Source organism: Pongo pygmaeus, chromosome 1 (genome assembly GCF_028885625.2).
Source record: "Pongo pygmaeus isolate AG05252 chromosome 1, NHGRI_mPonPyg2-v2.0_pri, whole genome shotgun sequence".
Lineage (NCBI taxonomy): Eukaryota > Metazoa > Chordata > Mammalia > Primates > Hominidae > Pongo > Pongo pygmaeus.
Window position 1 is genome coordinate 218,595,878 of NC_072373.2, and position 26,370 is coordinate 218,622,247.

Sequence of the window (26,370 nt, forward strand, 5' to 3'; positions counted from 1 at the left end):
CCGGGTGCAGTGGCTCACGCCTGTAATCCCAGCACTTTGGGAGGCGGAGGTGGGTGGATCACCTGAAGTTGGGAATTTGAGACCAACCTGGCCAACATGGCAAAACCCCGACTCTACTGAAAATACAAAAATTAGCCGGGCATGGTGGCGGGCTCCTGTAGTTCAGCTACTCAGGAGGCTGAGGCAGGAGAATCGCTTGAACCCGGGAGGCAGAGTTTGCAGTAAACTGAGATCATGCTACTGCACTCCAGCCTGGGTGACAGAGCGAGATTCCAACTCAAAAAAAAAGAAAAAAGATATTGAAATAATTGGCCAAACAGAACTTTTCAATGATAGTCATTGAAGGGAGCCATGGCTGGCAGGAAGCACCTTTATGCACTCTGCCCACAGAGAGAAACAAGCCAGATGACAGGCAAGCTAACCCTAGCCCTAACTCTAACTCTAACCCTAACCGTAACCTGGACACAGGTGGCTGAGGACCCAGGATATTCATGCAAAGCCAGGGAGCCTCCTGTCTGCCTCCCCACCTGAAGGCAGGGACTGGGCTATGCTTGCCATCTTAGAGAGCCCTTCTAAAAAATGGCAGAGACATCATAAATCCCGAGAGAGGCCCATTGTCAGAGGCAGTTAGAAGCAGTGGCCTTGGGCAAGTTATTGAATCTTTGGAGGTCTCTGTCCTCATCAGTTCAGTTAGGAGCAGATGAGATATTACCTTTAAGGAGCGAAAGAAGTACCAGGGTATGGGAAGCACTCCTTGTGATGACAAATCTGTCACTAGAGTCACGCGGGCTTTTGTTTTGTTTTGTTTTGTTTTAACCTCTCAATGAAATCAGTCTCCTGCGTGACCTCTTTAACAACTTCTTCTTACAGTGGATATTAAAACCTGGGTTAGGCCGGGCATGGTGGCTCATGCCTGTAGTTCCAGCACTTTGGGAGGCCAAGATGGGCAGATTGCTTGAGCCTAGGAGTTCGAGGCAGCATGGGCAACATGGTGAGGCCCCATAACTACAAAAAAAAAAAAAAATACAAAAATTAGCCAGCTGTGGCCGTGCATGCCTGTAGTCTCAGCTACTCAGGAGGCTGAGGCAGGAGGATCAATTGAGCCCCAGAAGTGGAGGCTGCAGTGAGCCATGACTGCAGCACTGCATTCCAGCCTGGGTGACAGTAACACTTTATTAAAAAAAAAAAAAACCTGGGTCTTTGTGAATATATTTCCAGAAAGAGTATAGATAGAAAAGTAGATTCTTTTTTTTTTTTTTTTTTTGAGACAAGGTCTCACTCTGTCATCCAAGCTAGAGTGCAGTGGTACAATCACAGCTCACTGCAGCCTCCACCTCCTGGATTCAAGCAATTCCCCTGCCTCAGCCTCCTGAGTAATTGGGACTATAGCCATGCACCACTGCACCTGGCTAATTTTTCTATTTTTTGTAGAGATGGGGTTTTACTATGTTGTCCTTGAACTCACTAAGTTGCTGGTCTTGAGCTACTGGACTCAAGTGATTCTCCTGCCTCGGCCTCTCAAAGTACTGGGATGAAAGGCATGAGCCACCATGCCCAGCCTGGAAAGTAGATTTTGCCTTCCTAAGACTGCTTCATTTATTTCTTAGGACTTGACAGACTGGTTTGCTAGCTTGCTAGTGGTAGAGGGGAGACATTGACAAAGTGAAAACAGTCCACAGACCAAATCTGGACCACTGCCTTTTTTTGTACAGTTTGCAAGTCTGAGTGGTTTTCAGTTTTAAATGGTTGGAAAATAATCAAAACAAGAATGATATTTCATGACGTATGAAAGTTGCATGAAATTCAAATGTCTGTGTTCATAAATAAGGTTTTATTGGAACACGCCCGCACTCATTCATTTCCAGTTGGTCACTGCTTTGATGCTAGAACAGCAGAGGTGAATTGTTTTGAGAGATCCATGTGGCCCACATGTTTCAACAGAGATCCATGTGGCCCCTTTATGGAAAAGGTCCGCTGACTCTTGGTTTAGGGTAAGGATTTAGTATTCCCACGGCCCCAGCTCTGTCTCCCACCCAGCCCCATGACTGTCTGTCCCTGCCTCCCAGGCTCCCCCCTCAGCCCCAGCCCCACCCCAGAGAGTGTGTTCCTTGAGGACATGAAGCCGGGAGAAGGACACAAATGACCACTAGCATCTCCCTGCCAGGCACCACCCCAGGCCCTGCAGAGATGTCATTTCAGTAGTGACAACATTCCCACTTTAGGGGTGAGGAAACTGAGGCTCAGAGAGGCAAATCATCTGCCCAGATTTACACAGATAATAAGCGGCAGAGCTTGGATCTGACCCCAGCCATGCTAACCTCAAACCCATACTCCACGCCCTGGTTTAGAATTACATGACCGGCCCAGAGGCAGGACACAGGTGATGACCCGTGGGTGCCCTCTGGCCTCGGCCCAAACTTTCTCAGGTGACACGGTGACACCCTGGGGCCTGTTCCCTTGCTAAGCACATGCCTCCTACTCCTCCGTGTTCCTGCCATGTTTCAGCCTTGGCTCCCGCCTGCATTTCCACCCAACCCTGGCAGCCAGAATAAACATGGCTGCCCCAGCACCCACGCCTATGGAGCCAAAAGAACTTACTTCCCTGCTGCCGCGGCCTGGGATTCCAAACAATAATGAAAAACCTAAGCCCGTGCCCAGAAGAGACAGACGCAATTCCATGGAAAATACTCACCTGTGGCGGCGCATGGGGGAGGCATTTCTTGGACTGAGGGGAGCCGTCTAACCTGCTTTTATGTGTCCAGTTTTACCCACCAGGCCTCACCGAGGAGGAAAGGGGCCCTCTTGGCAAATGTTCTGTATTTGGAAGGGGACGTGTTTTATGAGGGTTTTAAATCGTCTCTGGCCTTTGCAGATTTGCTTTCCCGGACCATGGTCCCCATGGGTCCTCTCCCTGCAGGGATTTTCCACTCACCTGATGCCTGTTTTCTCCTCTCTGTTGCCTCTGGCCAGGCAAACTGCCCAGTCGGCCATCGCATACGACTCATGTTTTCCCAGGAGCCTGTCTCCATGAAGAGACCCTCCAGGCGGCTGATGTTAAACTTCGTGGAACACTTTTTTCCACTGGACCAGGAGGTTTTCCAAATCTCCCTGGCTGAACACTGCCAGCTTGTTCTGCTCAGGGGAAAGTAGCTAGTTGTCCCGCAAAGCCATGTACGTGTATGAGTCCACGTGTGTCTGTGTGCACATGCATTTGTGTGTGTCAATCACACCAAGTCGTTGCTATTAAAATCCTGCTCCAGAGCTGGAGGAAGAATAAGGAAGGAGGCAGAATAGCTCAGCAGTGAGCACAGACCTGCTGGGATTTGGCTCCTGTGACTGCAGTCTCTTGGGAGGAGAGGGGAGAGGAAGGAAGGGGCCCCCCATCGCCACCCCAAAGTCCCTGAGCTGGGTACTCATGGCAGCAGAGCTCCAGGTGTCACTGTTCACCCATCATGAGCTGGTGGCCCGTGACCATCCCTGGCCTGAGTACCAATGGCCTCCTCACTGTTCTCCCGACATCCACTCAGTTCCCAGAGCTATCCTGGACCCAGCAGCCTGAGCAGACTCCAAAAACAGAGATTCCATCACATCTGCCTTTGCTCCACAGCCCCCTCCCAAAGGCCCCCATCGCACTGCAGATGAAACCCAAAGTCCTCCTCCTGCCTGCAGGACCCAGCCTCAGCGCTTTTCAAACCTCAGTGAGCAAAGGAGCACCTGGAGATCTCGTTCAGTAAAAAGCAGAGCCGGATTCGGGAGGGCCAGGGTGGGGCCTGGGATTCTGCATTTCTTTTTGTTTTTTTTGAGACAGAGTCTTGCTCTGTGGCCCAGGCTGGAGTACAGTGGCACGATCACAGCTCACTGCAACCTCCACCTCCCGGGTTCAAACAATTCTCCTGCCTCAGCCTCCCAAATAGCTGAGATTACAGGTGCACCCCACTGTACCAGGCTAATTTTTGTATTTTTTATAGAAACGGGGTTTCCCCATGTTGCCCAGGCTGGTCTCAAACTCCTGGCCTCAGGTGATCCGCCTACCTCGGCCTCCCAAAGTGCTGGAATTATAGGCATGAGCCACTGCACCCAGCCTGGATTCTGCATTTCTAACAGGCTTCTGGTCCAGGAACCGCAGGGTGAGTGTGGATCCTCGCTGCACAGGGGGCAGCTGAGCCATTGAAAAAGTTAGTTCTCCCGACTGCAGCTCACCTCTTCCCTTCAAGCCCAGAAAGCCTCCTTTCACATTTTTAGGGACAGACCTGGGATGTGAAATTTCAAACTCTGCCCTGAGTTAAATTCCAGGAGGGGGTACCAAGAGCAAAGGATAAAGGCTGGGGGAGGGAGGGAAAGGCAGAGAGGACGTGTCCCTGCTGTTCTCACTGAAGGCAGGCCACAGTGACCCTCAGGGCCAGCCTGCTGAACTGTACACACACACATCACCCCCACACAAGGTCTCCTTGGCCCCATTTCCCAGGGACCTTGGGGAGGGCAACAGAGGAGGTGACAGTTTCTCTCGAGCAGTTGATGCTGGGAGAAACCTGTGGCTTGCAGAGCTGCCAGTCCCACAAAAACCACATCCTGGAAGATGGACCAAGTAGAAAAAAAGGCCACCATCCACCTCAGGCCAGCTTCTGGAACTGTCAGTTCCTTTGGGGAATGTCTGACATGTTCTTTTTTCCTCTGATTTCATCCCAAACCTTTTGAGAAGCAGGTTGCGTGGCCTTGCACAAGTTGCTTAGATTTACTGAGCCTGTTTCCTCCTGCAATAAATAAATGGGCATGTGCCTCTCTGGGCTGTTAAGGAAATTAAATCAGAAACTGTGTAAAGGCCCTGAGGCCCTAAAGGTCAATTTGGGTTCCCGACCTCCTTCCCACCCACTGTCTGCCCTCCATCCCAGGCACACAACCAGAGAGATGTAAGGGGGACCTAACGGTTACCCAGCCGGTCTGGCACCTGACCAGGGTGGGCTAGTTGGGGTGAAAATGCATCTCTGTCTATGAGTGGCTTCATATCTTTTGGCTTTAGTTTCCCCAGCCATAAAAGTGTGTTTGGGGTGGGGGAGGAGGACTATGATCTTCACAAGCCCTTTTAGACTTGGGGTGTTAACCTTACGTGAGAGAAATGCCTGGAAGAAAAGCATAGCTAGTTAGCAAGAACGCCGCGGGGTTGGAGGCCGGGCAGCTCGGAGGCGCAGTATCCTATCTGGGCCACTAGGGGGCTCCGAGGACAACAGATGAGCAAAGCCCGCTTTTGCAGCCTGGTTCTGTCTTCAGACCTTTCCAGGCTTCTTCGCAGGCCTGGCGGACACCAGCCGCTGCTGGGTGGGAAAGGCCTGTCACTCCCAGGCTGGAATCTCTTTCCCATTTTTACAGACCTCGAAGATGGGAGGAGGCCGTCACCACAATGGAGTCCTGCCCTGTGGTCTGATGGAGACATTGGTCCGCCCTTCGGTCAGACTCTTGGAGGCGTTGGGGGGGTCTCTGCTCTACAACCCTTAGCTGAACCCATCCTCCACTTCTCTCCTCCCGTCTGGTCAGAGTGGGAAGAGGTCTGGATTGGGATCCCCCCTCCTGCACTTCCTGGCTGGGTAACCTGGACGATGGGATAACAGTCCCCCGACTGCAAGGTCGGGGAAGGACTGTGTCAGACAGAATATAGGCCCTCAGTGCAGGACAGTTGCTCGTCCTAAGCCTCTCCTGCCTTTTGCTCTTCCAGTGGCTTTTCACCCAGAAGGAAGATCCTCACCTGCAGAACCTCTCCCCAGAACTAGGTCTTTGCAGGTGACGAGGTAATCCCAGCCTCCCCTCCCCGCAGATCAGCGTTTTTCGAAGTGACTTTCTCACCCAGGCGGAGCATTAAAAGTACCGATCCCAGCGCACCCAGCCCTGCTGAATCAGAATCTCTGGGGGTGAGGCTCAGGAATCGCCGTCTAAACAAGTCGCGGGCTGGAAACGGCTGCCCCAGATTACAGGGCAGCTCCCTGCTTCGTTCTCGCTCCTCCGGCCCCGGGAACGTGCAGGGGGGCGGGAGGCAAGTCCCATCAGCACTTTGAACTGGGGCTGACTCACCTCCCAGACTTCCTGCAACAGACAACTCTAAATAGCTCGGTCCCACCCTCCAGCAGGGGAGACATTCCGGTCGGTAAGGGCAGGAGGTTAGAAGGTGGGTGCCCCGCCAGGGCAGTCCAGGGAGACCCAAGGACAGGAGACGCTGGCTGCACAGCACAGGGGCGCAGGAATAGGACGTTTTGTTTACAGGCTTTTGTTATTAAGGAAATTGCTGTCAGTCAAGGTAATTCTAGCTCAGATGAGCAATAAATATGCTCCCAGCTAATCTTATGGGGATTTTATTGGCACTCGGAGCAGAGGTTCCTTTACTCTGACTACTACCTCGCCTCAAAGCAAAGTCCTGCTCCCCAGCGGCTTCCCCCTAAGCATCGTGAGGGACTTGGGTCAGGCTTTTAAAAGTCCACTCTAAGTGAACACAGAAGAGGTCCTGGCAAAGGTGAGGAGTGGCTTCCTGATCCTACCTGGAGGCCGGGGATGACCAAATGACCTGAAATAAAACCCTGGGTGACCTGGCTGGATCAAGGCATACGCAAGCTCCCCCGGGCCTGCTCCACACGCAGGGGTGATCACCTGGCCCGCGGGCGGCCCGGGCAAGGAGGAATGTCTCGAGAAGGCAGCCGGCTTGCTGGAGTCGGTTCCAGCGTGTTCGAGTTACAGCTGCGAGCCCTCAGGGACACCGGCGGCAAGTCCCGGCTTGCAGAGAGGGGAGCCAGTCCCGGGAGAGCGCGAGTCCCGGCGAGCCCGAGTACGCGCCTTATGCGCGCTCCCCGCGACGGCGCAGGGGGAGGGGAGGCCGCAGCAGCCACTCAGAGGAACGGTAGTGAAGCCTCCCAACAACTTTAACTGTCAATCAGACTTAATGGGGTATTAAAAAAATGGGGGAAAAAGGGGCCGCCCTCTCCGCGACGCGGCTGCCCGGGGAGCGAATGAATAGGGCCGCGCAGACCAAGGCGTCCGATCCACGCGCGCTCCACACCCGGACCCTCTCCAAGTTGGAAAGGACAAAAAGAAGGCAATAAATGCTAAAAAGGGAGAGAAGGGAAGCTGGATCGAGCGGCAACTCCCAGCCTCTGCTGGAACAGAGAGGGAGGGAGGGAGCCGGAGCGAGCGAGCGCGCGCGAGGGCGAGCGCTGCACGTAAAGAAACTGACACCCGGACCCCCCACTTCTCCTGCACGTTGCTGGCAATCAGATCGCGTTTAAGCAATTTCCTGAGCCCAAGAATAGCAATGAGTCGGGAGACTTTCGCGGGCTGAAATTGGGAGCTCCAAGCACTTTCCCCCCCACTTTTTTTTTTTTTTTTTTTTCTGGAGACGGGGTGGGGGTGGGGGCGCTACAGTTTGGAATCAGCTTTTTTTTTTTTTTTTTTTTTTTTTTTAATCTTGCACTTTGAAACCGCAGGACCGAGGCAGGGTGCGCGCGTGTGGTTGGTGCCTTTTTTTTTTTTTCTTCCCCTCCCTAAACTCCTCTGTCAGTCTGTAAACATTACCTGAGAATTCCCCAGCCGAAACGGCTGCTGGGGCAAGAAACTTCTTGTTAGAACTTTCCACCTCCGGCTTCCCCCTCCACCTCTTTTACCGTCCCAACCTTAGGAGACGTTTTTTCTCCCCCAGAGGAGAATTTATCTCTCTTTTTTTTTTTTTTTTTCTTTTTCTCACCCGGTGCTTTGCATTTGGGAAGAGGTGATTTCAAGAGTGGCCAGGTGGGACGCCTCTCTCCTCCTTATTCGGTTTACTATTTATTGTTCGGGGTGTTTTTTAATTCCTGTATTGCTCGGCCCGGGGAGTTTCGCCCCCTGCCCGGCTCCGCGGCGCGGAGGATGGTGTGGAAACGGCTGGGCGCGCTGGTGGTGTTCCCTCTACAGATGATCTATCTGGTGGTGAAAGCAGCCGTCGGACTGGTGCTGCCCGCCAAGCTGCGGGACCTGTCGCGGGAGAACGTCCTCATCACCGGCGGCGGGAGAGGCATCGGGCGTCAGCTCGCCCGCGAGTTCGCGGAGCGCGGCGCCAGAAAGGTACCAGGCACTGCGACTCCAGGGAGTGGGGGGCCGCAGGGGCGGGGGTGAGCCCACCTGCTGCCGCTGCGGGATCCCGCGCCCGGGAGCTGAGAGTCGCCGGCCACCCCACTTCTCCGCACCACCTACGAGTGCTGAGCTAGTCGGTTTCACCTTGTAAATTTCCCGGGCACCGGACTGTCTTTTTTGGCAGGTTGAGAGTTGATCCGCTCCTTTGGGATCGGTGGCTTGCTGACTGGTTATTCATCCCCACCCTGAAACTTAGGAGACCCACCCATTTCCCACATTCCTGCCTCCCAAAAGAAGGTGTTGTGCCCCCCTCCCCCGCCTTCCCCCCTTTTTCTTGCCGTCACCCTGGTGAGTGCAGGGTGTGCGCACTCCTGGGTAGAGCTGGGAGCCGCCTGCTAGCTGGCGCCTCGTATTTTCCTTGGCAACCCGCTACCCAGCCCCAACCTGGGCGGCTGCAGCTCTGAAGACACGAGAAGGGGGTACATGGTTTGGATTGGAAAAGGGAAGAGCGGTCTTGGATGTAGTAGTCTGGCCGGACCGACACTGACAGGCCCAGGTGTTTGGAAAGCAGGAAAGAGCAGGCCAGGGTAAGCAGCTACTGATAAAGAGCCCTTGTTCTCACCTTCAACCCTGTCCCCTCCCCCCAGTACACCCCCCAGGGATCTCTCCGCATTTAGCTGGAAGGCGGTGCTGCAAGGAGGGTCCTGCCCACCAGACACGGCCTTTAACTTTTTGGTGGTCCTGGCACCCCTTGCTCCAGGTTTTGGAGACCTGGTGCCAGAGAGTGGGGAGAGTGAGCGGGCTGTCACCCAACTCCCAGCCCAGGCCAGGCTGACTCACGCGGTGACCAGAGCCATCAGGAGAGGGAGGCAGGCCAGGCTGTCTCCAGCCAGCCCTGTGAAGAGGAAGAGCGAAAACAGGGAATTAGTTTGAAACTTAAACTGTTGTGAACTAGGGGGGTGAAAGGGCCGCAAAGCCAGCTGATCTGACATGGAGCCGCATACCTTGGGGATTAAGTAAATATGTACTGTAGAAAACCAAACCTGCATGTAATCCCAGGTTGCTTTTGTTTTGTTAAATACTGCCCTGAGATTTACAATTCCTCCGGGGTGGCTCTGACTGGAACTGAACTTTGGAGCCTGAACTATCAGCCAAAGCCGATCCTATTAACTCTTCCCTAGCCGGGCTGGCCGGAGCCTGTGGTGGCCAAGCTAGCAGGGGTCTGGCTGTTCAGGACTCCCTCTTCTCCTTGGGTGGTTTGGACAGCCGCTTGACCTTGCATTTGGAGGGGGAGTTGGGAAGTGTTTTTAACCCTTGGACACAACCAATAAGGGGAAGTCAGAGTTGTTCTCAGCAGTTTCATTTCCTTGAGGCGATGCCCCCATAAAAGGGCTCCTGAAGCTCTTTGTGAAGGGGTCTCAAAAGGGCAGATGAGGGTGTCCTTTGCGGGGGATGTGGGGTTTGGGACAATTGCATGTGATTGTCATTCTTTAGCTGTCTGCATCCCACAGAAACTTTTTTCTGAGTCTTCCAGCTGGCCCAAGTCCTGGGTCTCTTTTACTGTTCTTGTAGCTGACTACAGTAGGCAGATGAGGAACTCTTAGTCAATCTGGAAAAACTCGACTGACTATAAACAATCCTAAATTGAAAGAAGTGTGTGGCATTGGGGGGTGGGTGTGATAGTACAGAGTGGAGCCTGCAAGTTCACGCACCGGGAACCAAACCCCACCTAACTTGGACTGGACGTCCTCTTGCAGGGAATCCAGCCAGGGCCAATTAGAAATATGTCTTAAATTGGTGTCAGGGTCACCAAAAACAAAAACAGGATCCATGGGGGCCTGTGAAACTTTGAGTGCCATTCATGCTCGGTTCAGTCATCTGACTCGTCAGGATGACCAGCGGTGCTCCCTGTAACTCGCCATTATCTGACCAATTACTGGAGCTACTTTATAATGAGGCTTCTGGAGCTACTTTATAATGAGGCTTCTGTTTGCTGTCATGGTGGGGAGTTTGGAATTGTGGCTTCTTGCCTAACACCAATGAGAGGACTTCGGGACAAACCCCCAGAGCCAGGAGTGTTTTGTGGCCTAGTGGGGTTGGGAACAAAGGGTCAAGTGTTCAGGGAGTGGGGAATTTATGGGTTGGGGACAGGTGTGAACAGTGGGCTTGGGGGTGGCCCAAGAGTACTGGACCAGAGAGGGCCAGTGCCACCCGCAACCTGCAGTGATACTAGACAGGGGGGAGCTGTGTGGAACCACAGATGATGTCCCTTCTCCTCTTGATGGAAGTGGAGGCTGCATCTGAGAGCTTCCCAGCCTAGATTCTGGTGGGATTGGGTCTGACGGGGGAAGACCCCAAAAACGAAAAAAAAAAGAGTACCAGAGTCTCTGCAGAGAGCTGACATGTCCAGGAGTTACCTGTTTATTTGGGAAGGAGGGAGAGTTGACAACCCAGTTTCCCATAATGACCTTGAGTTAAATACGATTTGGCAATATTTGTGGATGGTGGTGAGCCTTAGGGTGCAAAGGTGGCCCAAATAAGCAAGGGTTTTTTTTTTTTAAAGGCACACTAAGGCTGTACGAATTTGAAAGCTCAGGACACATCTCTCCTTACCCACAGTGCACTGTGGCAACTGAGGCAGGGCCAGTCATGGTTAGGGTCTCCAGGTGTAAAGCTCTTGCTTTTTAATTTTCTTTGCCCTCCTAGAATTCCTTCCACAAAAGCATTCACAAACCTTAAGCTTATTCCCCTTCCCTCCAAGGGAACTAACTTCTGGCTAGTGGTCAGCCCAGGCTCCAGTCTTTGAGTTTGACATGGTGTTAGCAGGAGCCCCTGGGAGGAGAAGTGGACCGTTCATTTAGAAGCATTTGTAGGGACCATTCCAGCCTTTGGTTTGGTATCAAGCAAGTGTCTGGACGAAAGTCTTGGGCCATGATTGCAAACCTTGGGAGGTGGGGCAACATACATGGGCCTAATATCACGTCAAGAACTCCAGGACCTTGGCTGGGAGCAGTGGCTCATGCCTGTAATCCCAGCACTTTGGGAGGCTGAGGCAGGCGGATCACTTGAGGTCAGGAGCTCGAGACCAGCCTGGCCAACATGGTGAATCCCCATCTCGACTAAAAATACAAAAAATTATCCAGGCATGGTGGTAAGCGCCTGTAATCCCAGCTACTCGGGAGGCTGAGGCAGGAGAAGTGCTTGAACCCGGGAGGTGGAGGTTGCAGTGAGCCGAGATCACACCATTGTACTCCAGCCTGGGCAACAGAGCAAAACTCTGTCTCAAAAACAAACAAACAAACAAAAAAACTCAATTCCCATTTCAGAGAGGTAGTCTGAGGGGAGGTATTTCAGGAAGGTAGTATGAGAACTGGCTTGGAGTTCTGTCTTGCTGTCAGTGAATTTACAGCATGTGGGTAGATAGCCCTGTTCCTAAAGCACCCAGCCAGGAAGTAGCACTGTCAGTAGATTTATGAACCCCATTCTCTAGCACTTCCATTCAGCAAGTCCTGTGTCCTTCCCGTCCCTAGCCCTGGGAGCAGCCCAAGCTCATAAGTCCCTTGACACCGTCTCTGAGAGACCTAGCTTAGCAAACCTACCTGGGGTATCTGTTCGGTGTTTGGCACAGCTCTGGGCCTGTAGGAAAATGTAGCAAAGATGAATAAAGACCTAGAGTGTGGCCAGGTGCTTACAGTGAAGGCACAAATCACCATGTGTATGTGCTTCCTGTGGTTACCATGACAAATTAGCACAAACTTGATGGCTTACCACAACAAAATGTATTCTCTTGTGGTTCTGGAGGCCAGAAGTCTGAAATCAAGGCATCAGCAGGGTTCTGGGTTCCTCTCCACTCAAAAGACTCTGGGGGAAGATCCTTCGTCATCTCTTCCAGCTCCTGGTGGCTCCTGACGCTCCTTGGCTTATGGAAGCATGGCTCCAATCTCTCCTTTTGTCATCCCATGGCTTTCCTTGCTGTGTGTGTCTAGGTCCTGCCATCTCCTTTTTTTTTTTTTGAAACAGAGTTTCACTCTTATTGCCCAGGCTGGAGTGCAATGGCATAATCTTGGCTCACTGCAACCTCCGCCTCCCAGATTCAAGCGATTCTCCTGTCTCAGCCTCCCAAGTAGCTGGGATTACAGGCGTGCGTGCCACCATGCCCAACTCGTTCTGTATTTTTAGTAGAGGTGGGGTTTCTCCATGTTGGTCAGGCTGGTCTCGAACTCCCAACCTCAGGTGATCCACCTGCCTCGGCCTCCCAAAGTGCTGGGATTACAGGTGTGAGCCACCGTGCCCACCCCCATTATCTTCTTATAAGGACACTAGTTATTGGATTCAGGGCACATACTAAATCCAATGTGATTGCATCTCAAGATCCTTAACTAGTTATAGCTCCAAAAACTCTCTTTCCAAATGAGGTGACATTCTGAAGTTCTGGATGGGCTTGAAGTTTGGGGGATGCTGCATGGTGGAAGCGCAGAGGAGCAGTTAATTTATAGCAAGTGCTCATGAAAGGTTTCATGAAGGAAGGAGCATTTGACTGAGCCTTGAAGAAGGTCAACTGTTTCAACCAGCAGGGGTGTGACAAGGGCAATCTAGGTACAAGAAACCACCTGATCAAAAGCTCCATCTGGCTAGAATTGTGGGAGGGAAATGGAAGGGGAAGCAAGAAAATGCTGTATTGTGGGATAGGGAGGTAAGCAGGGAGTTTCCACCTCAGACTCTGAGTCAGGTCAGTACTGGTGAGAATAGGAAAAAAGAGAAAGAGAAGAGAAGGGTCCAGACAGGTCATCTGTGGGTCCCTAGAGTCATCAGGCCAGAACAGCTGCACTAACCAATTTACAGGGGAGAGAGCAGTGGCCCATCTCTCCCATCGTCACTCTATGCAGCCTGAAAGCAGGCAGGTAGGCTACCTGTTCTACCTGTGACATCTAGAAGTGTTTCCGCTGGGAGCATCGGTCACAACTGACCTTACACATGAGGCTGTCTCATGAATAAACAAACATCTCCTTCTTACTCCCCCAGGCCCTTCCCTTGGGGGAACAAAGGTGTCTACCTCTGGGACCACGACCCCCTGCAGTCTTGCTCACCTGTGCAGGAGGCCAGAGATTGAGCTTTTATTTATTTATTTATTTATTTATTTATTTATTTATTTATTTAAAAATAGAGACGGGAGTCTCGCTATGTTGCTTAGGTTAGTCTTGAACTCTTGGGCTCAAGCAATCCTCCCTTCTTGACCTTCCAAAGTGCTGGGATTACAGGTGTGAGCTTCCACACCTGGCCAAGACTGGGTTCTTGACCCTGGAAAAGTTACTACCTTCTCCAGGTTGCAGCTGAGAAGCACACCTATAAAATGAGAGGGGTTACAATGATCCCTAAGATCCTGGCACGCTCGAAAATTCTCATCTTACAGATCAGTCAACCCAAGAAAGCAACGGATTGCCAGGCTTCCCTGAGTTGCAAGCAGGAGACTTCCGGGTGAAGAAAGCATTTGTCCCCATCACTGATGATCTCAGCCTTTGCTAGTCATCAGATGCCACCAAATGAAAAAGAAGCAACTCAGAGTTGGAAGATGTACTGTGCCCCGGCTCCGCAGAGCCCCACACCCATTTAAAACTCCCTCAACAGGTAGCTGTCTGCCGTGGATTTATTTCAGCTCTTGCAGAAGACATTAATATTTCCAAACTGTCGCTTCTAAGGGAATAAGGGACCCAAGTTCCCTAACTAGCATGTCAAACAAAGTTTCCTGTTTTTTTGTCCTAAATTCACCAGCTCGTCTATTTGGGCTTTCAAGAATGCCTCCTCCATCTAGTAATACTGAATCTGAGTCAAGTTCATTTTCAGTGCACCTAGCCCTTCTGCTAATTCTCATTTCGACTTCAAGCTCTTCTGAGCTTCCATCTTTTCAGATGAAGCGCACTTGTTTATGGCTGCACAGATCCCTTCCAAGCCCTTCTGATCTCTGTATCATTGCAGTTACTTTCTCCGGTTCATTTCCATCTTGGTATTTGCCAAGGCTGTCTACTTTTAGAAAGTGATCTCGGCTGTATTTATGAGGTGTCCTTTCTACCCAGGAAGTGTATCTGGTTGTCACAATCGCCGTAACAAAAGCTCTTGTCTTAACCTGCCACTACCAGCGATATCCTACCACAGTTTTGAGCATCAGTGCAGGATGGGTCCCACACACTACAGGTTCTCCCTTATCCTTGGACAAAAGCATGAACACACCCAGAATTTTATAAGGCTGTGCCCACCGTTGTCTTCAGGAGACACAATCCAAAAATATAAGTCCATAAGATACTTGAAACATTTCGAACATATTATTCAGATGAACCTTGAGGATTTAGGAAACCATTGAAGCCCATTGCAAATGAGAAAAGTGAGTCTATTTAGACACTAGCATGCCCAAATGTGTGCTCATCTGCTGTGACACCCCTGAAATGAGTGAGATCTTAGAATCTGAAAATGAGCACATGCCTAGATTCTCAACAAGAAAGTGCCGGGTTAGCAAATGAATGAATGGTTGGTGGGAACTCATTCATTTATTCACTTATTCATACATTCAGCACATTTATTGAGCACCTACTATATGCCAGGCGCTGTTCTGGGCACTGAAGGCATGCAGGGAGCAAAGCAGATGAAAATCCCCACCCATGTAGTGAGAGCTGGCATTTTAGTAAGAGACAGATAAAAAGCAAGATCAATAGAACAGTACATTCTCATGCCTATAATCCCAGCACTTTAGGAGGCTAAGACAGGCGGAACACTTGAGGTCAGGAGTTCAAGACCAGCCTGACCCAACATGGTGAAACCTCCGTCTCTACTAATAATACAAAAAAAAAAAAAAAATTGCTGGGTGTGGTGGAGCGCACCTGTAATCCCAGCTACTTGGGAGGCTGAGGCATGAGAATTACTTGAACCTGGGAAGTGAAGGTTGCAGTGAGCAGAGATCGTACCACTGCACTCCAGCCTGAGCAACAGTGGGAGACTCTGTCTCGAAAAATAAATAAATAAATAAATAAATAAATAAATAAATAAATAAAACAGCACATTGAATTGTCATCATAAGCAATGAGGAGAAAACCAATGAGGCAAGAAGGATGGGAATGCGAGGGCCTGAGATTCTAGGTAGGGTATAAGGAAGGCCACACTGAGAAGGAGACACGAGGAAAGACTGGAAGGAGGCAAGGGCATGGTGGGAAGGGAGCAGTAGCGTTCCGGGGAGAGGACAGAGCAGGGGCTCTGAGGAGAGAGTGGAGTGTCGAGGACCGAGAGGTGGCCAGTGTGGCTGGAGCAGTGAGTGAGTGGGGAGGAAGAACTAAGGGGGACAGGTTCCCATGTAGGACAGGTAGACCTAGCTGGCCCCAGGACTCCAGCGTCATGCCCTCACCCAAGCCTTAGCAGGATCCCCTGGCTGCTGTGACAGGCAGGCGGTGGAGGTGTCAGGCCAGGAGTGGGGGACCTGCTAGGAGGCTGCCGGGTTTCCATGCCTCCTCCAAGAATATCACCCAGACTTGCTTCGCCACCTTCTTTGAGACCTTCCCAGAGCTCAGGGGATGCTGTCAGCATTGCACTGGAGTTTTGGAGGATGCTGAGGGCCTCCTCTGATATCTTTACCGTCAAGATGGAAGTGTCTGGGCTGAGGGTAATGGAGAATCTAGGCAGGCTGGGGTGCCACTGTTGGAGGGGGTGGGTGGCAGCTGACACCCAGTCCTCGGGGCTCTGCTGGGCAGCCCTGCTCCCAGCCAGATCCTGATCTTTCTTGCTGGTAACTTAGGTGAGGAGTGACAACCAGCTTCAGGGTGACACAGCTCCGAGGAATCGTGACTATGTTGGCTCCGTTCATTGATTCGCAAACTAGGCCTTGGAGATGCAGCAGGGAACCTCATAAACAAGGTTCTCTCCTTGTGGCACTTAGTGTTCCTGGAGTGACCACCATCCCCAGATTGAAAAATCTCCTGACACTGTGGAAGGATGAGTTGATACCAACAAGCAGGCTTCTAATGGCAGTAGTGCTTAATCCCTCTAAATAAAATCAGATAACTGTGCTGGTGCTCAGAATGAAGGAGATGCTTTTCAGTCCTACTTTGTCAAACGACTTCTGGGGCATTGTGTCCATGTGGGCCAGCACTTTGACAGGGCCCTTGGCCAACGGGAGGAAGGTATCCAGGGAGCAGGCTGGGTGATGAGGGCTAGAAGCCATGACTTGGGTTGGGTGGCAAATCCATGGGAGTATAGTTGACTGCTTAAGAGGCAGGAGAGGGTATCAGCTGCATTCCAGTACCACAGAGGCATGGGACCTGTTCTAGATGGTTCTGGAGGCCCACACTGGACCCATGGGGAGAGCTCAAAAATGCAGACCTGGACCCTGCAATATGAACACCTTCCTGCCCTTTGGAACAGGTCGCTCTTTAAGCAAACATGGTGTCGAGATTTCTGCATTGGGGGAGGTTAGGTTCTGGACAACCTCCCGGGTCCCTTCTACCCTTTGATTCTGTGAGTCATGGTCATGATGTCAGTGAGGGCAATGACACAGGCAGGGGCAGGGGGCAGGAGGAAAAGAGGACACCAGCATTGATCAACCAACACTTGAAAATTAAAAGGAGGCAGCCCTTCTCAGCATGACTTAAGCAGGATCCTCTAGCAGTGATGTCATTCCTTTGTCCAGGCTTTCCAGGGTGCTGGGGAGCAGGGAGGAGGTGCGAGGGTGCAGGGTGGGCACAGACTCACATCCTTCACTCAGGCTTAGATTCCTGTGGCTTCCGAACTGGATGCTGTTGGCTTCTTTGGGTTCCTAGTAATATTCATGACCGTGGTACTCTACATGTCTGTGGTACCATATGTGATTGGTAATATACGTGACTGGTAATATACAAGGGGGCTTCAAAAAGGTTGTGGAAAATGGAATTAAAGGATGAAAATAAAAAATATAGGCCAGGCACAGTGCCTCACTCCTGTAATCCCAGCACTGTGGGAGGCCGAGGTGGGCAGATCACTTGACATCAGGAGTTCGAGACCAGCCTGTCCAACAGGATGAGACCCCATCTCTACTAAAAATACAAAAATTATCCGGCACGGTGGTGCATGCCTGTGATCCCAGCTACTCGGGAAACTGAGGCAGGAGACTCACTTGAACCTGGGAGGTGGAGGTTGCGGTGAGTGGAGATTGCACCACCGCACTTCAGCCTGGGCAACAGAGCAGGACTGCGTCTCTTCCCTCTCTCCACACACACACACACACACACACACACACACACACACACACAAACATACACAAATATGTATATTTTATTTCTCAACATAAGCTTCATCAAGCTACAAGACACTTTTGTGAGCGATGATACCAGCCATCTAGTCCATCCCTAAATAACTGAGGGTCCTGAGAGTTCAGCCATGTCAGTACAGTCTTTTTTTTACATCCTTAGCTGAAGAAAAATGGATGCTCTTTGTCTTAGTCCTTTCTCACATTGCTATAGAGAAATATTAGAGACTGAGTAATTTATAAAGGAAAGAAGTTTAATTGACTCACAGTTACGCATGGCTGAGGAGGCCTCAGGAAACTTACCATCATGGCGGAAGGAGAAGGGGAAGCAAGGCACCTTCTTCACAAGGCGGCAGGAAGGAGAATGAACTTAGGAGGAACTACCGAACACTTATAAAACCATCAGATCACGTGAGAACTCACTCACTATCATGAGAACAGCATAGAGGAAACTACTCCCATGATCCAATTACAGCCACCTCGTCTCTCCCTTGGCAGATGGAGATTATGGGGATTATAATTCAAGATGAGATTTGGGTGGGGACAAAAAGCCTAACTGTATCACCCTTTAAAGATTTTTTAAGATTAGGAAACAAAAGGAAGTCAGAAAGAGCCAAATCAGCACTGTAAAGTGGATGCCTAATGATTTCCCATCAAAACCCTCACAAAATTGTCCTTGTTTGATGAGAGGAATGAATGGGAACCTTGTCTTAGTGGAGCAGGACCATCTGGTGAGGCTTTCCTGGGTGTTTTTCTGCTAAAGTTTTGGCTAACTTTCTCAAAACACTCTCATTATAAGCAGATATGATTGTTCTTGTCCCTCCAGAAAGTTAACAAGCAAAATGCCTTGAACATCCCAAAAAAACTATTGCCATGACCTTTGCTCCTGGCCGGTCTGCTTTTGCTTTGACTGGGCCATGTCCACCTCTTGGTAGCCATTGCTTTGATTGTGCTTTGTCTTCAGGATTGTAGTGGTTAACACTTCATCCTCTCTTAACAGTTCTTTGAAGAAATGCTTCAAGATCTTGATCCCACTTGTTTAAAATTTTCATTGAAAGCAGCCGGGCATGGTTGCTCATGCCTGTAATCCTAGCACTTTGGGAGGCTGAGGCGGGCGGATCACCTGAGGTCGGGAGTTCAAGACCAGCCTGACCAACATGGAGAAACCCTGTCTCTACTAAAAATACAAAAAAAAAAAAATTAGCTGGGCATGGTGGCACATGTCTGTAATCTCAGCTACTCGGGAGGCTGAGGCAGGAGAATTGCTTGAACCCGGGAGGCAGAGGTTGCCGTGAGCCAAGATCACATCATTGCACTCCAGCCTGGACAACAAGAGTGAAACTCGGTCTCAAAAAAATAAATAAATAAATAAAATAAAATTTTCATTGAAAGCTTTCCTCTCATCTGCACCTGATCTGGATGCAGTAGTTTTGGTGCTGATCAAGTGGAAAGTTTATTCAACTTTAATTTTTCAGTCAGAATTGTGTACGCTGAACCAATGGAGATGTCTATGGTATTGGCTATTTTTTTTTTTTTTTTTTTTTTTTTTTTGCTGTTAATTGTCAGTCCTCTTCAGTTAGAGCACAAACAAGATGAATTTTTTCTTTCTAATTTGGTGTGGATGGTCTGGCACTTCAGGCTTTATCTTCAACATCATCTCATCCCTTCTTAACAAGTTATCCATTTATTAACTACTGCTGATTTCTTTCTTTTTTTTTTTTTTGAGACAGAGTCTTACTCTGTCGCCAGGCTGGAGTGCAGTGACATGATTTCAGCTCACTGCAACCTCTGCCTCCTGGGTTCAAGCAATTCTCCTGCCTCAGCCTCCCAAGTAGCTGGGACTACAGGCGCACATCACCACACCTGGCTAATTTTTGTATTTTTAGTAGAGACGGGATTTCACCATGTTGGCCAGGATGATCTCGGTGTCTTGACCTTGTGATCCGCCTGCTTCAGCCTCCCAAAGTGCTGGGATTACAGGTGTGAGGCACCGCACCCAGCCAACTGCTGATTTCTTTGGGGCGTTGTCCCCATAAACTTTTCATAAAGTATCAGTGATTTCACCATTCTTCCATCTAAGCTAGCTTCACTGTAAATTTGATGTTTGTTCTTGCTTCAGTTTTAGCAGAATTTATGTTGTTCTGATAGGAGTTCTTTTCAAACTGATGTCTTATCCTTCTTAGTGTCTCAAACTAGATCCCATTTAGTCATGTTATAACAAGTTAGTTATTTTGGGGCAAAAAAATCTCAAATATACACCTAGGTTTTTCGTAATACGCATTTTCCTTGAACTTTTTGAAGACGCTTTGTACATGATTGTAGTAAAAGCATGAATGTAGGAATATACATGGCACTATTACTATACATGGTACTATTAATATACATGGGAATATACATGGCACTATTAATATACAGGGTACTATTAATGACTATGGTACTGTACAGGACATGGTATTGTACCTGACTGGTATTCTCCATGACTGTGTTACTATATATGACTGTAGTACTATACATGATGTAGTACTGTACATGGCTGTGGAACTATATATAACTGATAATATACATGACTCTAGTACTATACATGATTGTGCTAATATACATAACTGTGGTAATATACATTGACTGATACTGTATGTGACTGCAGTACTGTATGTGATCGTGGTTATATATGATTGTGGTAACATACATAGCTGCTAATATACATGACTGATACTATACTTGACTTTGGTACTGTACATAACCATGGTAATATACAAGATAGATACTGTACATGACCTTGGTAATACACAAGATGGATACTCTAAAAGACCATAGTAATATGCAAGAATGATACTGTACATGACCATGGTAATATACAAGACTGATACTGTACATGACCATGGTAATATACATGGCTGTGGCACTGTACGTGGCTGTGGCAATGTGTGTGACGATGGTAACACACGTGACTTGGTACTCTACATGACTGCACAGTGCTTTTGCACATTCATTGTCTTCCTTGACCTTTTTTTTTTGAAATGGAGTTTCGCCAGTCGCCCAGGCTGGAGTGCAGTGGCACGATCTTGGTTCACTGCAACCTCCACCTCCTCCCGGGTTCAAGTGATTCTCCTGCCTCAGCCTTCCGGGTTCAAGCAATTCTTCTGCCTCAGCCTCCCAAGTAGCTGGGATTACAGGCATGCGCCACCCCAGCTAATTTTTATATTTTTAGTAGAGATGGGGTTTCACCATGTTGGCCAGGATGGTCTCGATCTCTTGACCTTGTGATCCACCCGCCTCAGCCTCCCAAAGTGCGGGGATTACAGGCGTGAGCCACCACACCCGGCCAGCAGCACGCATTTCTGAGATCCAGGTGAAGTGGCCATCCTGGGACACGTCACTGAGGGCAGATTCTGAACCCAGGCTTCCCAGCTTCAACACTCCATCTTTTCCCACTGCAACAAATAATCTCAGCCTGGCCTGGCCTGCCTCATTCAGGGTCATGGAGAGGTCAAGAGACAAGCTGTTAAGTAATGGGGCTTAGTACACAGAGGGTTCTGGAGAGAGCGGTGATAAGCAGTGAGTGAGTCAACAGGATGCGGGCAGGGATGTAGTGAAATCCGCTTTTACACAAACCACAAACATCGTTTAGAGCACTGAGTAGCAGTATTTGCATACAATGAATGGGAGACTTGCCAAAGGAATAAAATAGTCCTCAGTTATCAGGGTTTCTTTTAAAGAGTAAACTGACAAGCAGGGGAATAGCACAGTTGAATTTCTTTCATTTGACAACCAGTGTGACATCTTAACATGCAGAGACCCAGCTGCAGAGGAGAGAGTGAGTGACAGCTCCCTCCAGTTAAGCCCGAGGTCACTGAGCTCTGCGTGGCCTGAGAGCTTTGATCACTGTAAATTAAGGAAAATCTTAGAAGACTTCTCGAAGGAGGTGGCAACCGAGGGGGTTGCAGTTAACTCTCCATTTTTTTGCTGGTTGTAGAGCCCTTCAAGGGTCTGAAGAAAATACGAACTCTATCCCAGGAAGAAGGTGCAACTGAAAGTTTTGTACTTTTAAGGGAGTCATGTACCCCTGTCGCCTATCCTAGACTCTAGGTTAAGAAGGCTTGGACTAGATACAATCAAAACCCATCCAAGTCCTACAGGCTCAGATGCAGGCCCAGGGCGAGAGCTCGTGTGAGAGGCAGGGAATGCCCTGGTATCCTGTGACACTGAAGCCAGGGCAAGCTCAGGGTGGAGAGTACAGATGTGTGGCTTGGTGCTTAAGGCCACCAATGGTCAGCCTGGTGAAGGCCACTGGGCCCCAGCCTTTCTTACCTCATTGGCCATCCCTACTTCAAGGAATATGACCTTAAATCCTCTTTTCAGCAGCCTTTCGGGGATTTTGATGAGTGAAGCATGTGATGATCTTGTCCACACTGAAACAGCCTCCTGGGGAACACGGTCTCCTGTCTGCGTCCCACCTCCCCCAACCATTTCCACCAGCCTCCAAGCCCCGTGGTCCCCATGCAGATCTCAGCACCAGCTGAGGTTCAAGGTTCAGGTTTTCAAACTGGGTTCCAGAGCACCCTAGAGGCCCCAAGAGATGTGGAGATGGAGCAGGGAGGGTTCTGAGGGACCCCTCCTTCCTGTGGACTAGATCAGTGTTGTCACTTCTGTTTTGTGGCTTACAATTCCTTGTTAAGATTTTGGTGTGCATTTTGAAAGAAAGTCATTGTTTTAAAGAAAGGAAAAAAATAAGGCTTGAAAATGATGCTTCAAGGAAATGACTCAGCCCGCTCCCTCTCCTCGATGGACCCTTCTTGGATTTGCTGGATGTTCCCTCTTTAATGACACCTCCACCTTTGGCTCTTTACTCCAAGGTGCTGTGGCTTCTGGACCAAATGCCCTCTAGTTCGCTTGGGCTTTTGCCCCTCAGGAGAGGGACCCACACTCCCAACTCAGACATGTGGAACCCCTCTGCCCTCAGCCTCGGCACCTCCTCTACCTCTGGGGTGCTCACAAGCTAGAAGCTCGGAATGCCCAACCGGGGCTGAGAGAGCCTCTCCAAGGGGACTCAGCCCAAATCCATCTGCCAGAAAGGACACAGGAGGCTTCTCCCTGGCCCTCCCTGCCTCCAAAGCACCCATCCCTGGGAGAGTGTGCCTTGACAACCCCAGTCCCAAAGCCCAGACCTGGCCCATAGGCAGTGTCACAGCGGCCAAAATCTTTTGGGCGGTAGAGGCCGGCTCTGGCCAGAGCACTCATGCAATTTGTAGTGCCGGCCAGGGCTGCCGGAAACCAGTTCCTAATGCTGTAGATTATGAGGGGCCTCCCGGTGACCTGCTGTGTGACCTCGGGCGAGCAACCCTCTCTGGGCTTTGGTTCCCTCATCTGAAAAATGAAGATGTGGAAATGTAGTGAAATAGTTCCTATCACCTGGGTAATTGCAAGAGCGTTTCCAAGAGACAACCACTCCTTCCAGTTGGGGCAATGGCCGTGAGGGTGGGGGGCGGTGGATACCCCCTGCTCCAGCCCTTCTCCTTCTGCATATTAGACCAGATGCTCAGCAGGGCAACAGGGGAAAAAGGCAAAAAACCCACTGGCCTGACTCAACCTTGGTTCTGGGACTCCCCCGGGAAGGAGAGAGTTCTGACCCTGCCACAGAAGCCCTCCAGGGAATTGGAGCCCTTGACCCTTTCTAGAAGTCTGTGGGAGGGAACCACTCCCTACAGGGAATCTGGCCATCTCCCTTCCACCCAAGGCCTCACCCCTGTTGACCTGACCCGTGGCACAGCCCCTATCTTCCTAGGCAGGGGCTTGTCCAACATAGGCCTTTCTGCAACCCAGGGGCTAAGGCTGGTCAGGGGTACGGCCTCCTCTCTGGTCCTGGCTGCCCAACCCCCACAACCATCCAACTTCCCCTGTACAAGGCATTAGTCATTTTGATCTCTGCATCCAAGTAGCTCAGTTGGTCAGGACTGGGCTGTGGTGAGGCCAAAGTCAGGGGTTACCATAGCAACTCACCACGCTTTGTGGCTGCTTATTGATATCCACAGGGGCAGGGGGCATGCCCTCTCACTCACCAAGCATCTGGCAACTGGCACAGTATCTGGCCCACAGTAGATACTTAATAAATGGTTGTTGCCTAAATGAAGGCATGACCGACCCATTGTAGCTAGTTAGAGCCAGTGATTACTGAACACCTACTATGTGCCAGGGACTGATCTAAGCCCTGACATGTCACAAGGTCATTTACTCCTCGAAGTAACCTTCCAGCATGGGTACTGTTACCATCTTCTTACCAACAGGACTCTGAGGGTCAGTAACTTAGAATCACACAGCTAGTAAATGACCCAGCAGGATTGGAACCCAGGGTGTCTGCTTGTAACCAATGAGTCTTGCCTTTTGGTTGATAGTTTCATGGAAGAGATGGCATTGATGGCCCCTAGTGGAGTCCGTAGCCAGACAGTCTATATGGGTCAAACAACATCACCTCCAGCTTTCCCGGTGGGGGCTCTGGAGGTGTTCCTCAGATTGGTTTATTGACTCATGGGACCAGAAGTCCCTGGGTAGGGCTGACTTCGGGCATGTCTCCAGGGGCTCAGTGCTGTCAGGACTCAGGAGAGCTTCTCTCCCTCTCCCCTCACTTTGAGGCAGACCTCTCTGCCACGGGGCTGCTCACACCTGCCCCCTGCTGCTCGTAACGTAACCCTTCCAGTTCCCATTTGAGTAGACAGACAGGTGTTCTTCACCCAGAAGTCCTGGAACGGTCCAGGAATTGGGTCTCTCTGGCAGTGACTGGGTGAGCCTGAACCAAGGAAATGGTGCTCTATTTGGCCAGCTGTGGGTCATGACCAGACTCTGAGCCAGGGGTATACCAGCCCCAGCCAAGCCATAGGGTTTGGGAGTCGGGAGGTGGGCTTCTGCAGGGCAGATGGGGGTACCATGAGCAGGAGCAAGGGGTCCAGTACACCTTCTTATGGAAGGACAACACTCATCTCTCATCTTTCAGTCATGCCATGTGGAAACAGCCAGGAGAGCCAGGCCTGCCTGTATCAGGCAGCCCTCCAGATCTAATCCTGCAGGCCTTATCAGGTCATTTACTGATGCCTTACCACCACCCACCCCCCTCCACCAATCTCCCCAAGAAAAAAAAGATAGAATGGACTTTTCAGGGTTGAGCTAAAATCTCTGCCTTCAAGGAGATTGTAGTTCAAACAGGCAAAATGCTCAGCCACCGGAGTCCAGCAAGTTGTCAACAGACGGACTTTGGAAGCTTTTCTAGACGATAGACAGAGAGATAAACTGTGATATGAAAGGAAAGGAAGCCCTTTGCTAGGTCATGGTTGCTAGTGATACTTCACAGGTGGGAGAGGCCAGCTCTCCCTCCCCTCCAGCTGCGGGCAGGGGAGCAGAACAGAGATGATATTGGGTCCTTCCAAGATGGTTGGTGGGGGGGTCTTCCTTTTAGAGCTCTCCCAGCCCAGCAAGCAGTGGCCCCTCTCACAGGCCTGGTAGCAGGTCCCCGTGGGGAGCTGGGGCCAGTGTGACTGTAAAGGGCGGCATGACCTTCATGCAGGCAGGCAGTCCTGCCAGACACACCCACATGGCGTCTGTCCACCCTTGGTTGCACGGCCCGTGTCCTTACATTTCAGTTGCCAAAGAATTAAGAGTCTGACCTGGCCTCTCCAGGCCACTTCCCTATGAGCACACAGCAGAGGAGACGGGGTCCTTAAGGGATGGCAAGACACGAGGTCAGTGTGGACTGGGCACATGGTGCCCTCCGAGGGCTCACACCTCCTCAGCCAGCAGATCCGTGCCTTGGCTTTGGGGATGTTTCCTGAGCCTTTAAGTCAATGGAAATGTTTGGGGTGTGTGTGTGTGTGTGTGTGTGTGTGTGTGTGCACGCCCGTGCCCACACACACACAGATGTGTGGTTCTTTCTTTCTCAAGGAGCCAGTAAAGCATAGAGATTCCGATTTTGAGTTCAGGAGTCAGCCACACCAAAGTTCATATGCTGGCTCTTCTATTCACTTGCTGTGTGACCTTGAGCAAGTTACTGGACCTCTCTGAGCCTACATGCCTTAGTAGGGCGGACCATGGCTGGAGGCAGCTACAAGCACAGACAGGGGCTTCCAACCAGTCTTTGTTGTTAATAAAGTGCTACCCATGTGCTAAACAATTTACATGACAATCTGATTTACTCCTCAGAGCAACCCTATGACACAGTCACTGTTCCCAGTTTAAAGATGGAAATACTAGGGCTCAGAGAGGTTAAATACTTGCCCAAGGTCACACAGCCCAGGTAGCCATGGGATTCGAATCCAGGCAGTCTGGCTTCTAGGAAAGGAAACCTGGCTGTGCCTAGGACTGGGGTCTAAGCTGAGGCATTAAGGATGAGATGGAAGCAGCAGAAGGAAAATATCCCAGGCAGAGGGAAAGAGCGGAGCTAGAAAACAGGAGATGAGAGAGTTTGTTTCCTTTGGGAAAAAGACCCTGGCCTGGCCAGAACAAAAGTGTAAGCAGGGAGTGGAGAGAGACGGACAGGGCCATACCTCATAGAGCCTGGTGGTTGTGGGGTGAAGTCTGAACATGATTGGGAGAGCACTAGGGAGCCACTGAAGGCTTTCTACAGGATGCACGACCAGCCCTTTCTACAGGATGCATGACCAGCCCACATTAATGGAAGGTGACGGAAGCCTGATTTTCCACAGAATTCTCTGATGTTGGGGGGATGTGATGCTCTCTGAGGACTGCTGAAAATCACTTTCTGTGAGACTGGTGCTTGGGAAAATTCCCACCTCACCTGGCCCCATGGGCCCAGCATCCTGGTCTTTGCAGGGTGTGCTGGCCTGGCCATTTCCCATTGAATGTCCTACTTCCCCTAAATCCCCTGGCCCTCTGGGCCCAGAGCCACAGCCTGATAGCATGAGACCAGTCAGCCGGAAGGGTCAACTCCAAGGCAGTTGACCTTCGTCCTAGCAGAGATTAAACCGATTCCTAATTAATAGCCTGTAGAATAGCTACCTTGGCACAGCTTGCAAGTAATTTAAGGC

General features: G+C 50.5%; 1 protein-coding gene across 2 annotated transcripts in view; it reads left to right on the forward strand.

Moving 5' to 3' along the window:
• Positions 1 to 6,142: 6,142 nt before the first annotated feature.
• Positions 6,143 to 26,370, forward strand: part of DHRS3 (dehydrogenase/reductase 3) — a 51,589-nt gene continuing 31,361 nt past the window's right edge. The window contains exon 1 of one of the 2 annotated variants that reach the window (XM_054438620.2): positions 6,143 to 8,073. In XM_054438620.2, the coding sequence (XP_054294595.1) occupies positions 7,879 to 8,073 (195 nt within the window). In that variant the 5' untranslated portion in view covers positions 6,143 to 7,878. Of the gene's footprint in view, positions 8,074 to 8,418; positions 8,670 to 26,370 lie in introns of those variants that run through there. The other variant, XM_054438630.2, reaches the window with a different exon arrangement.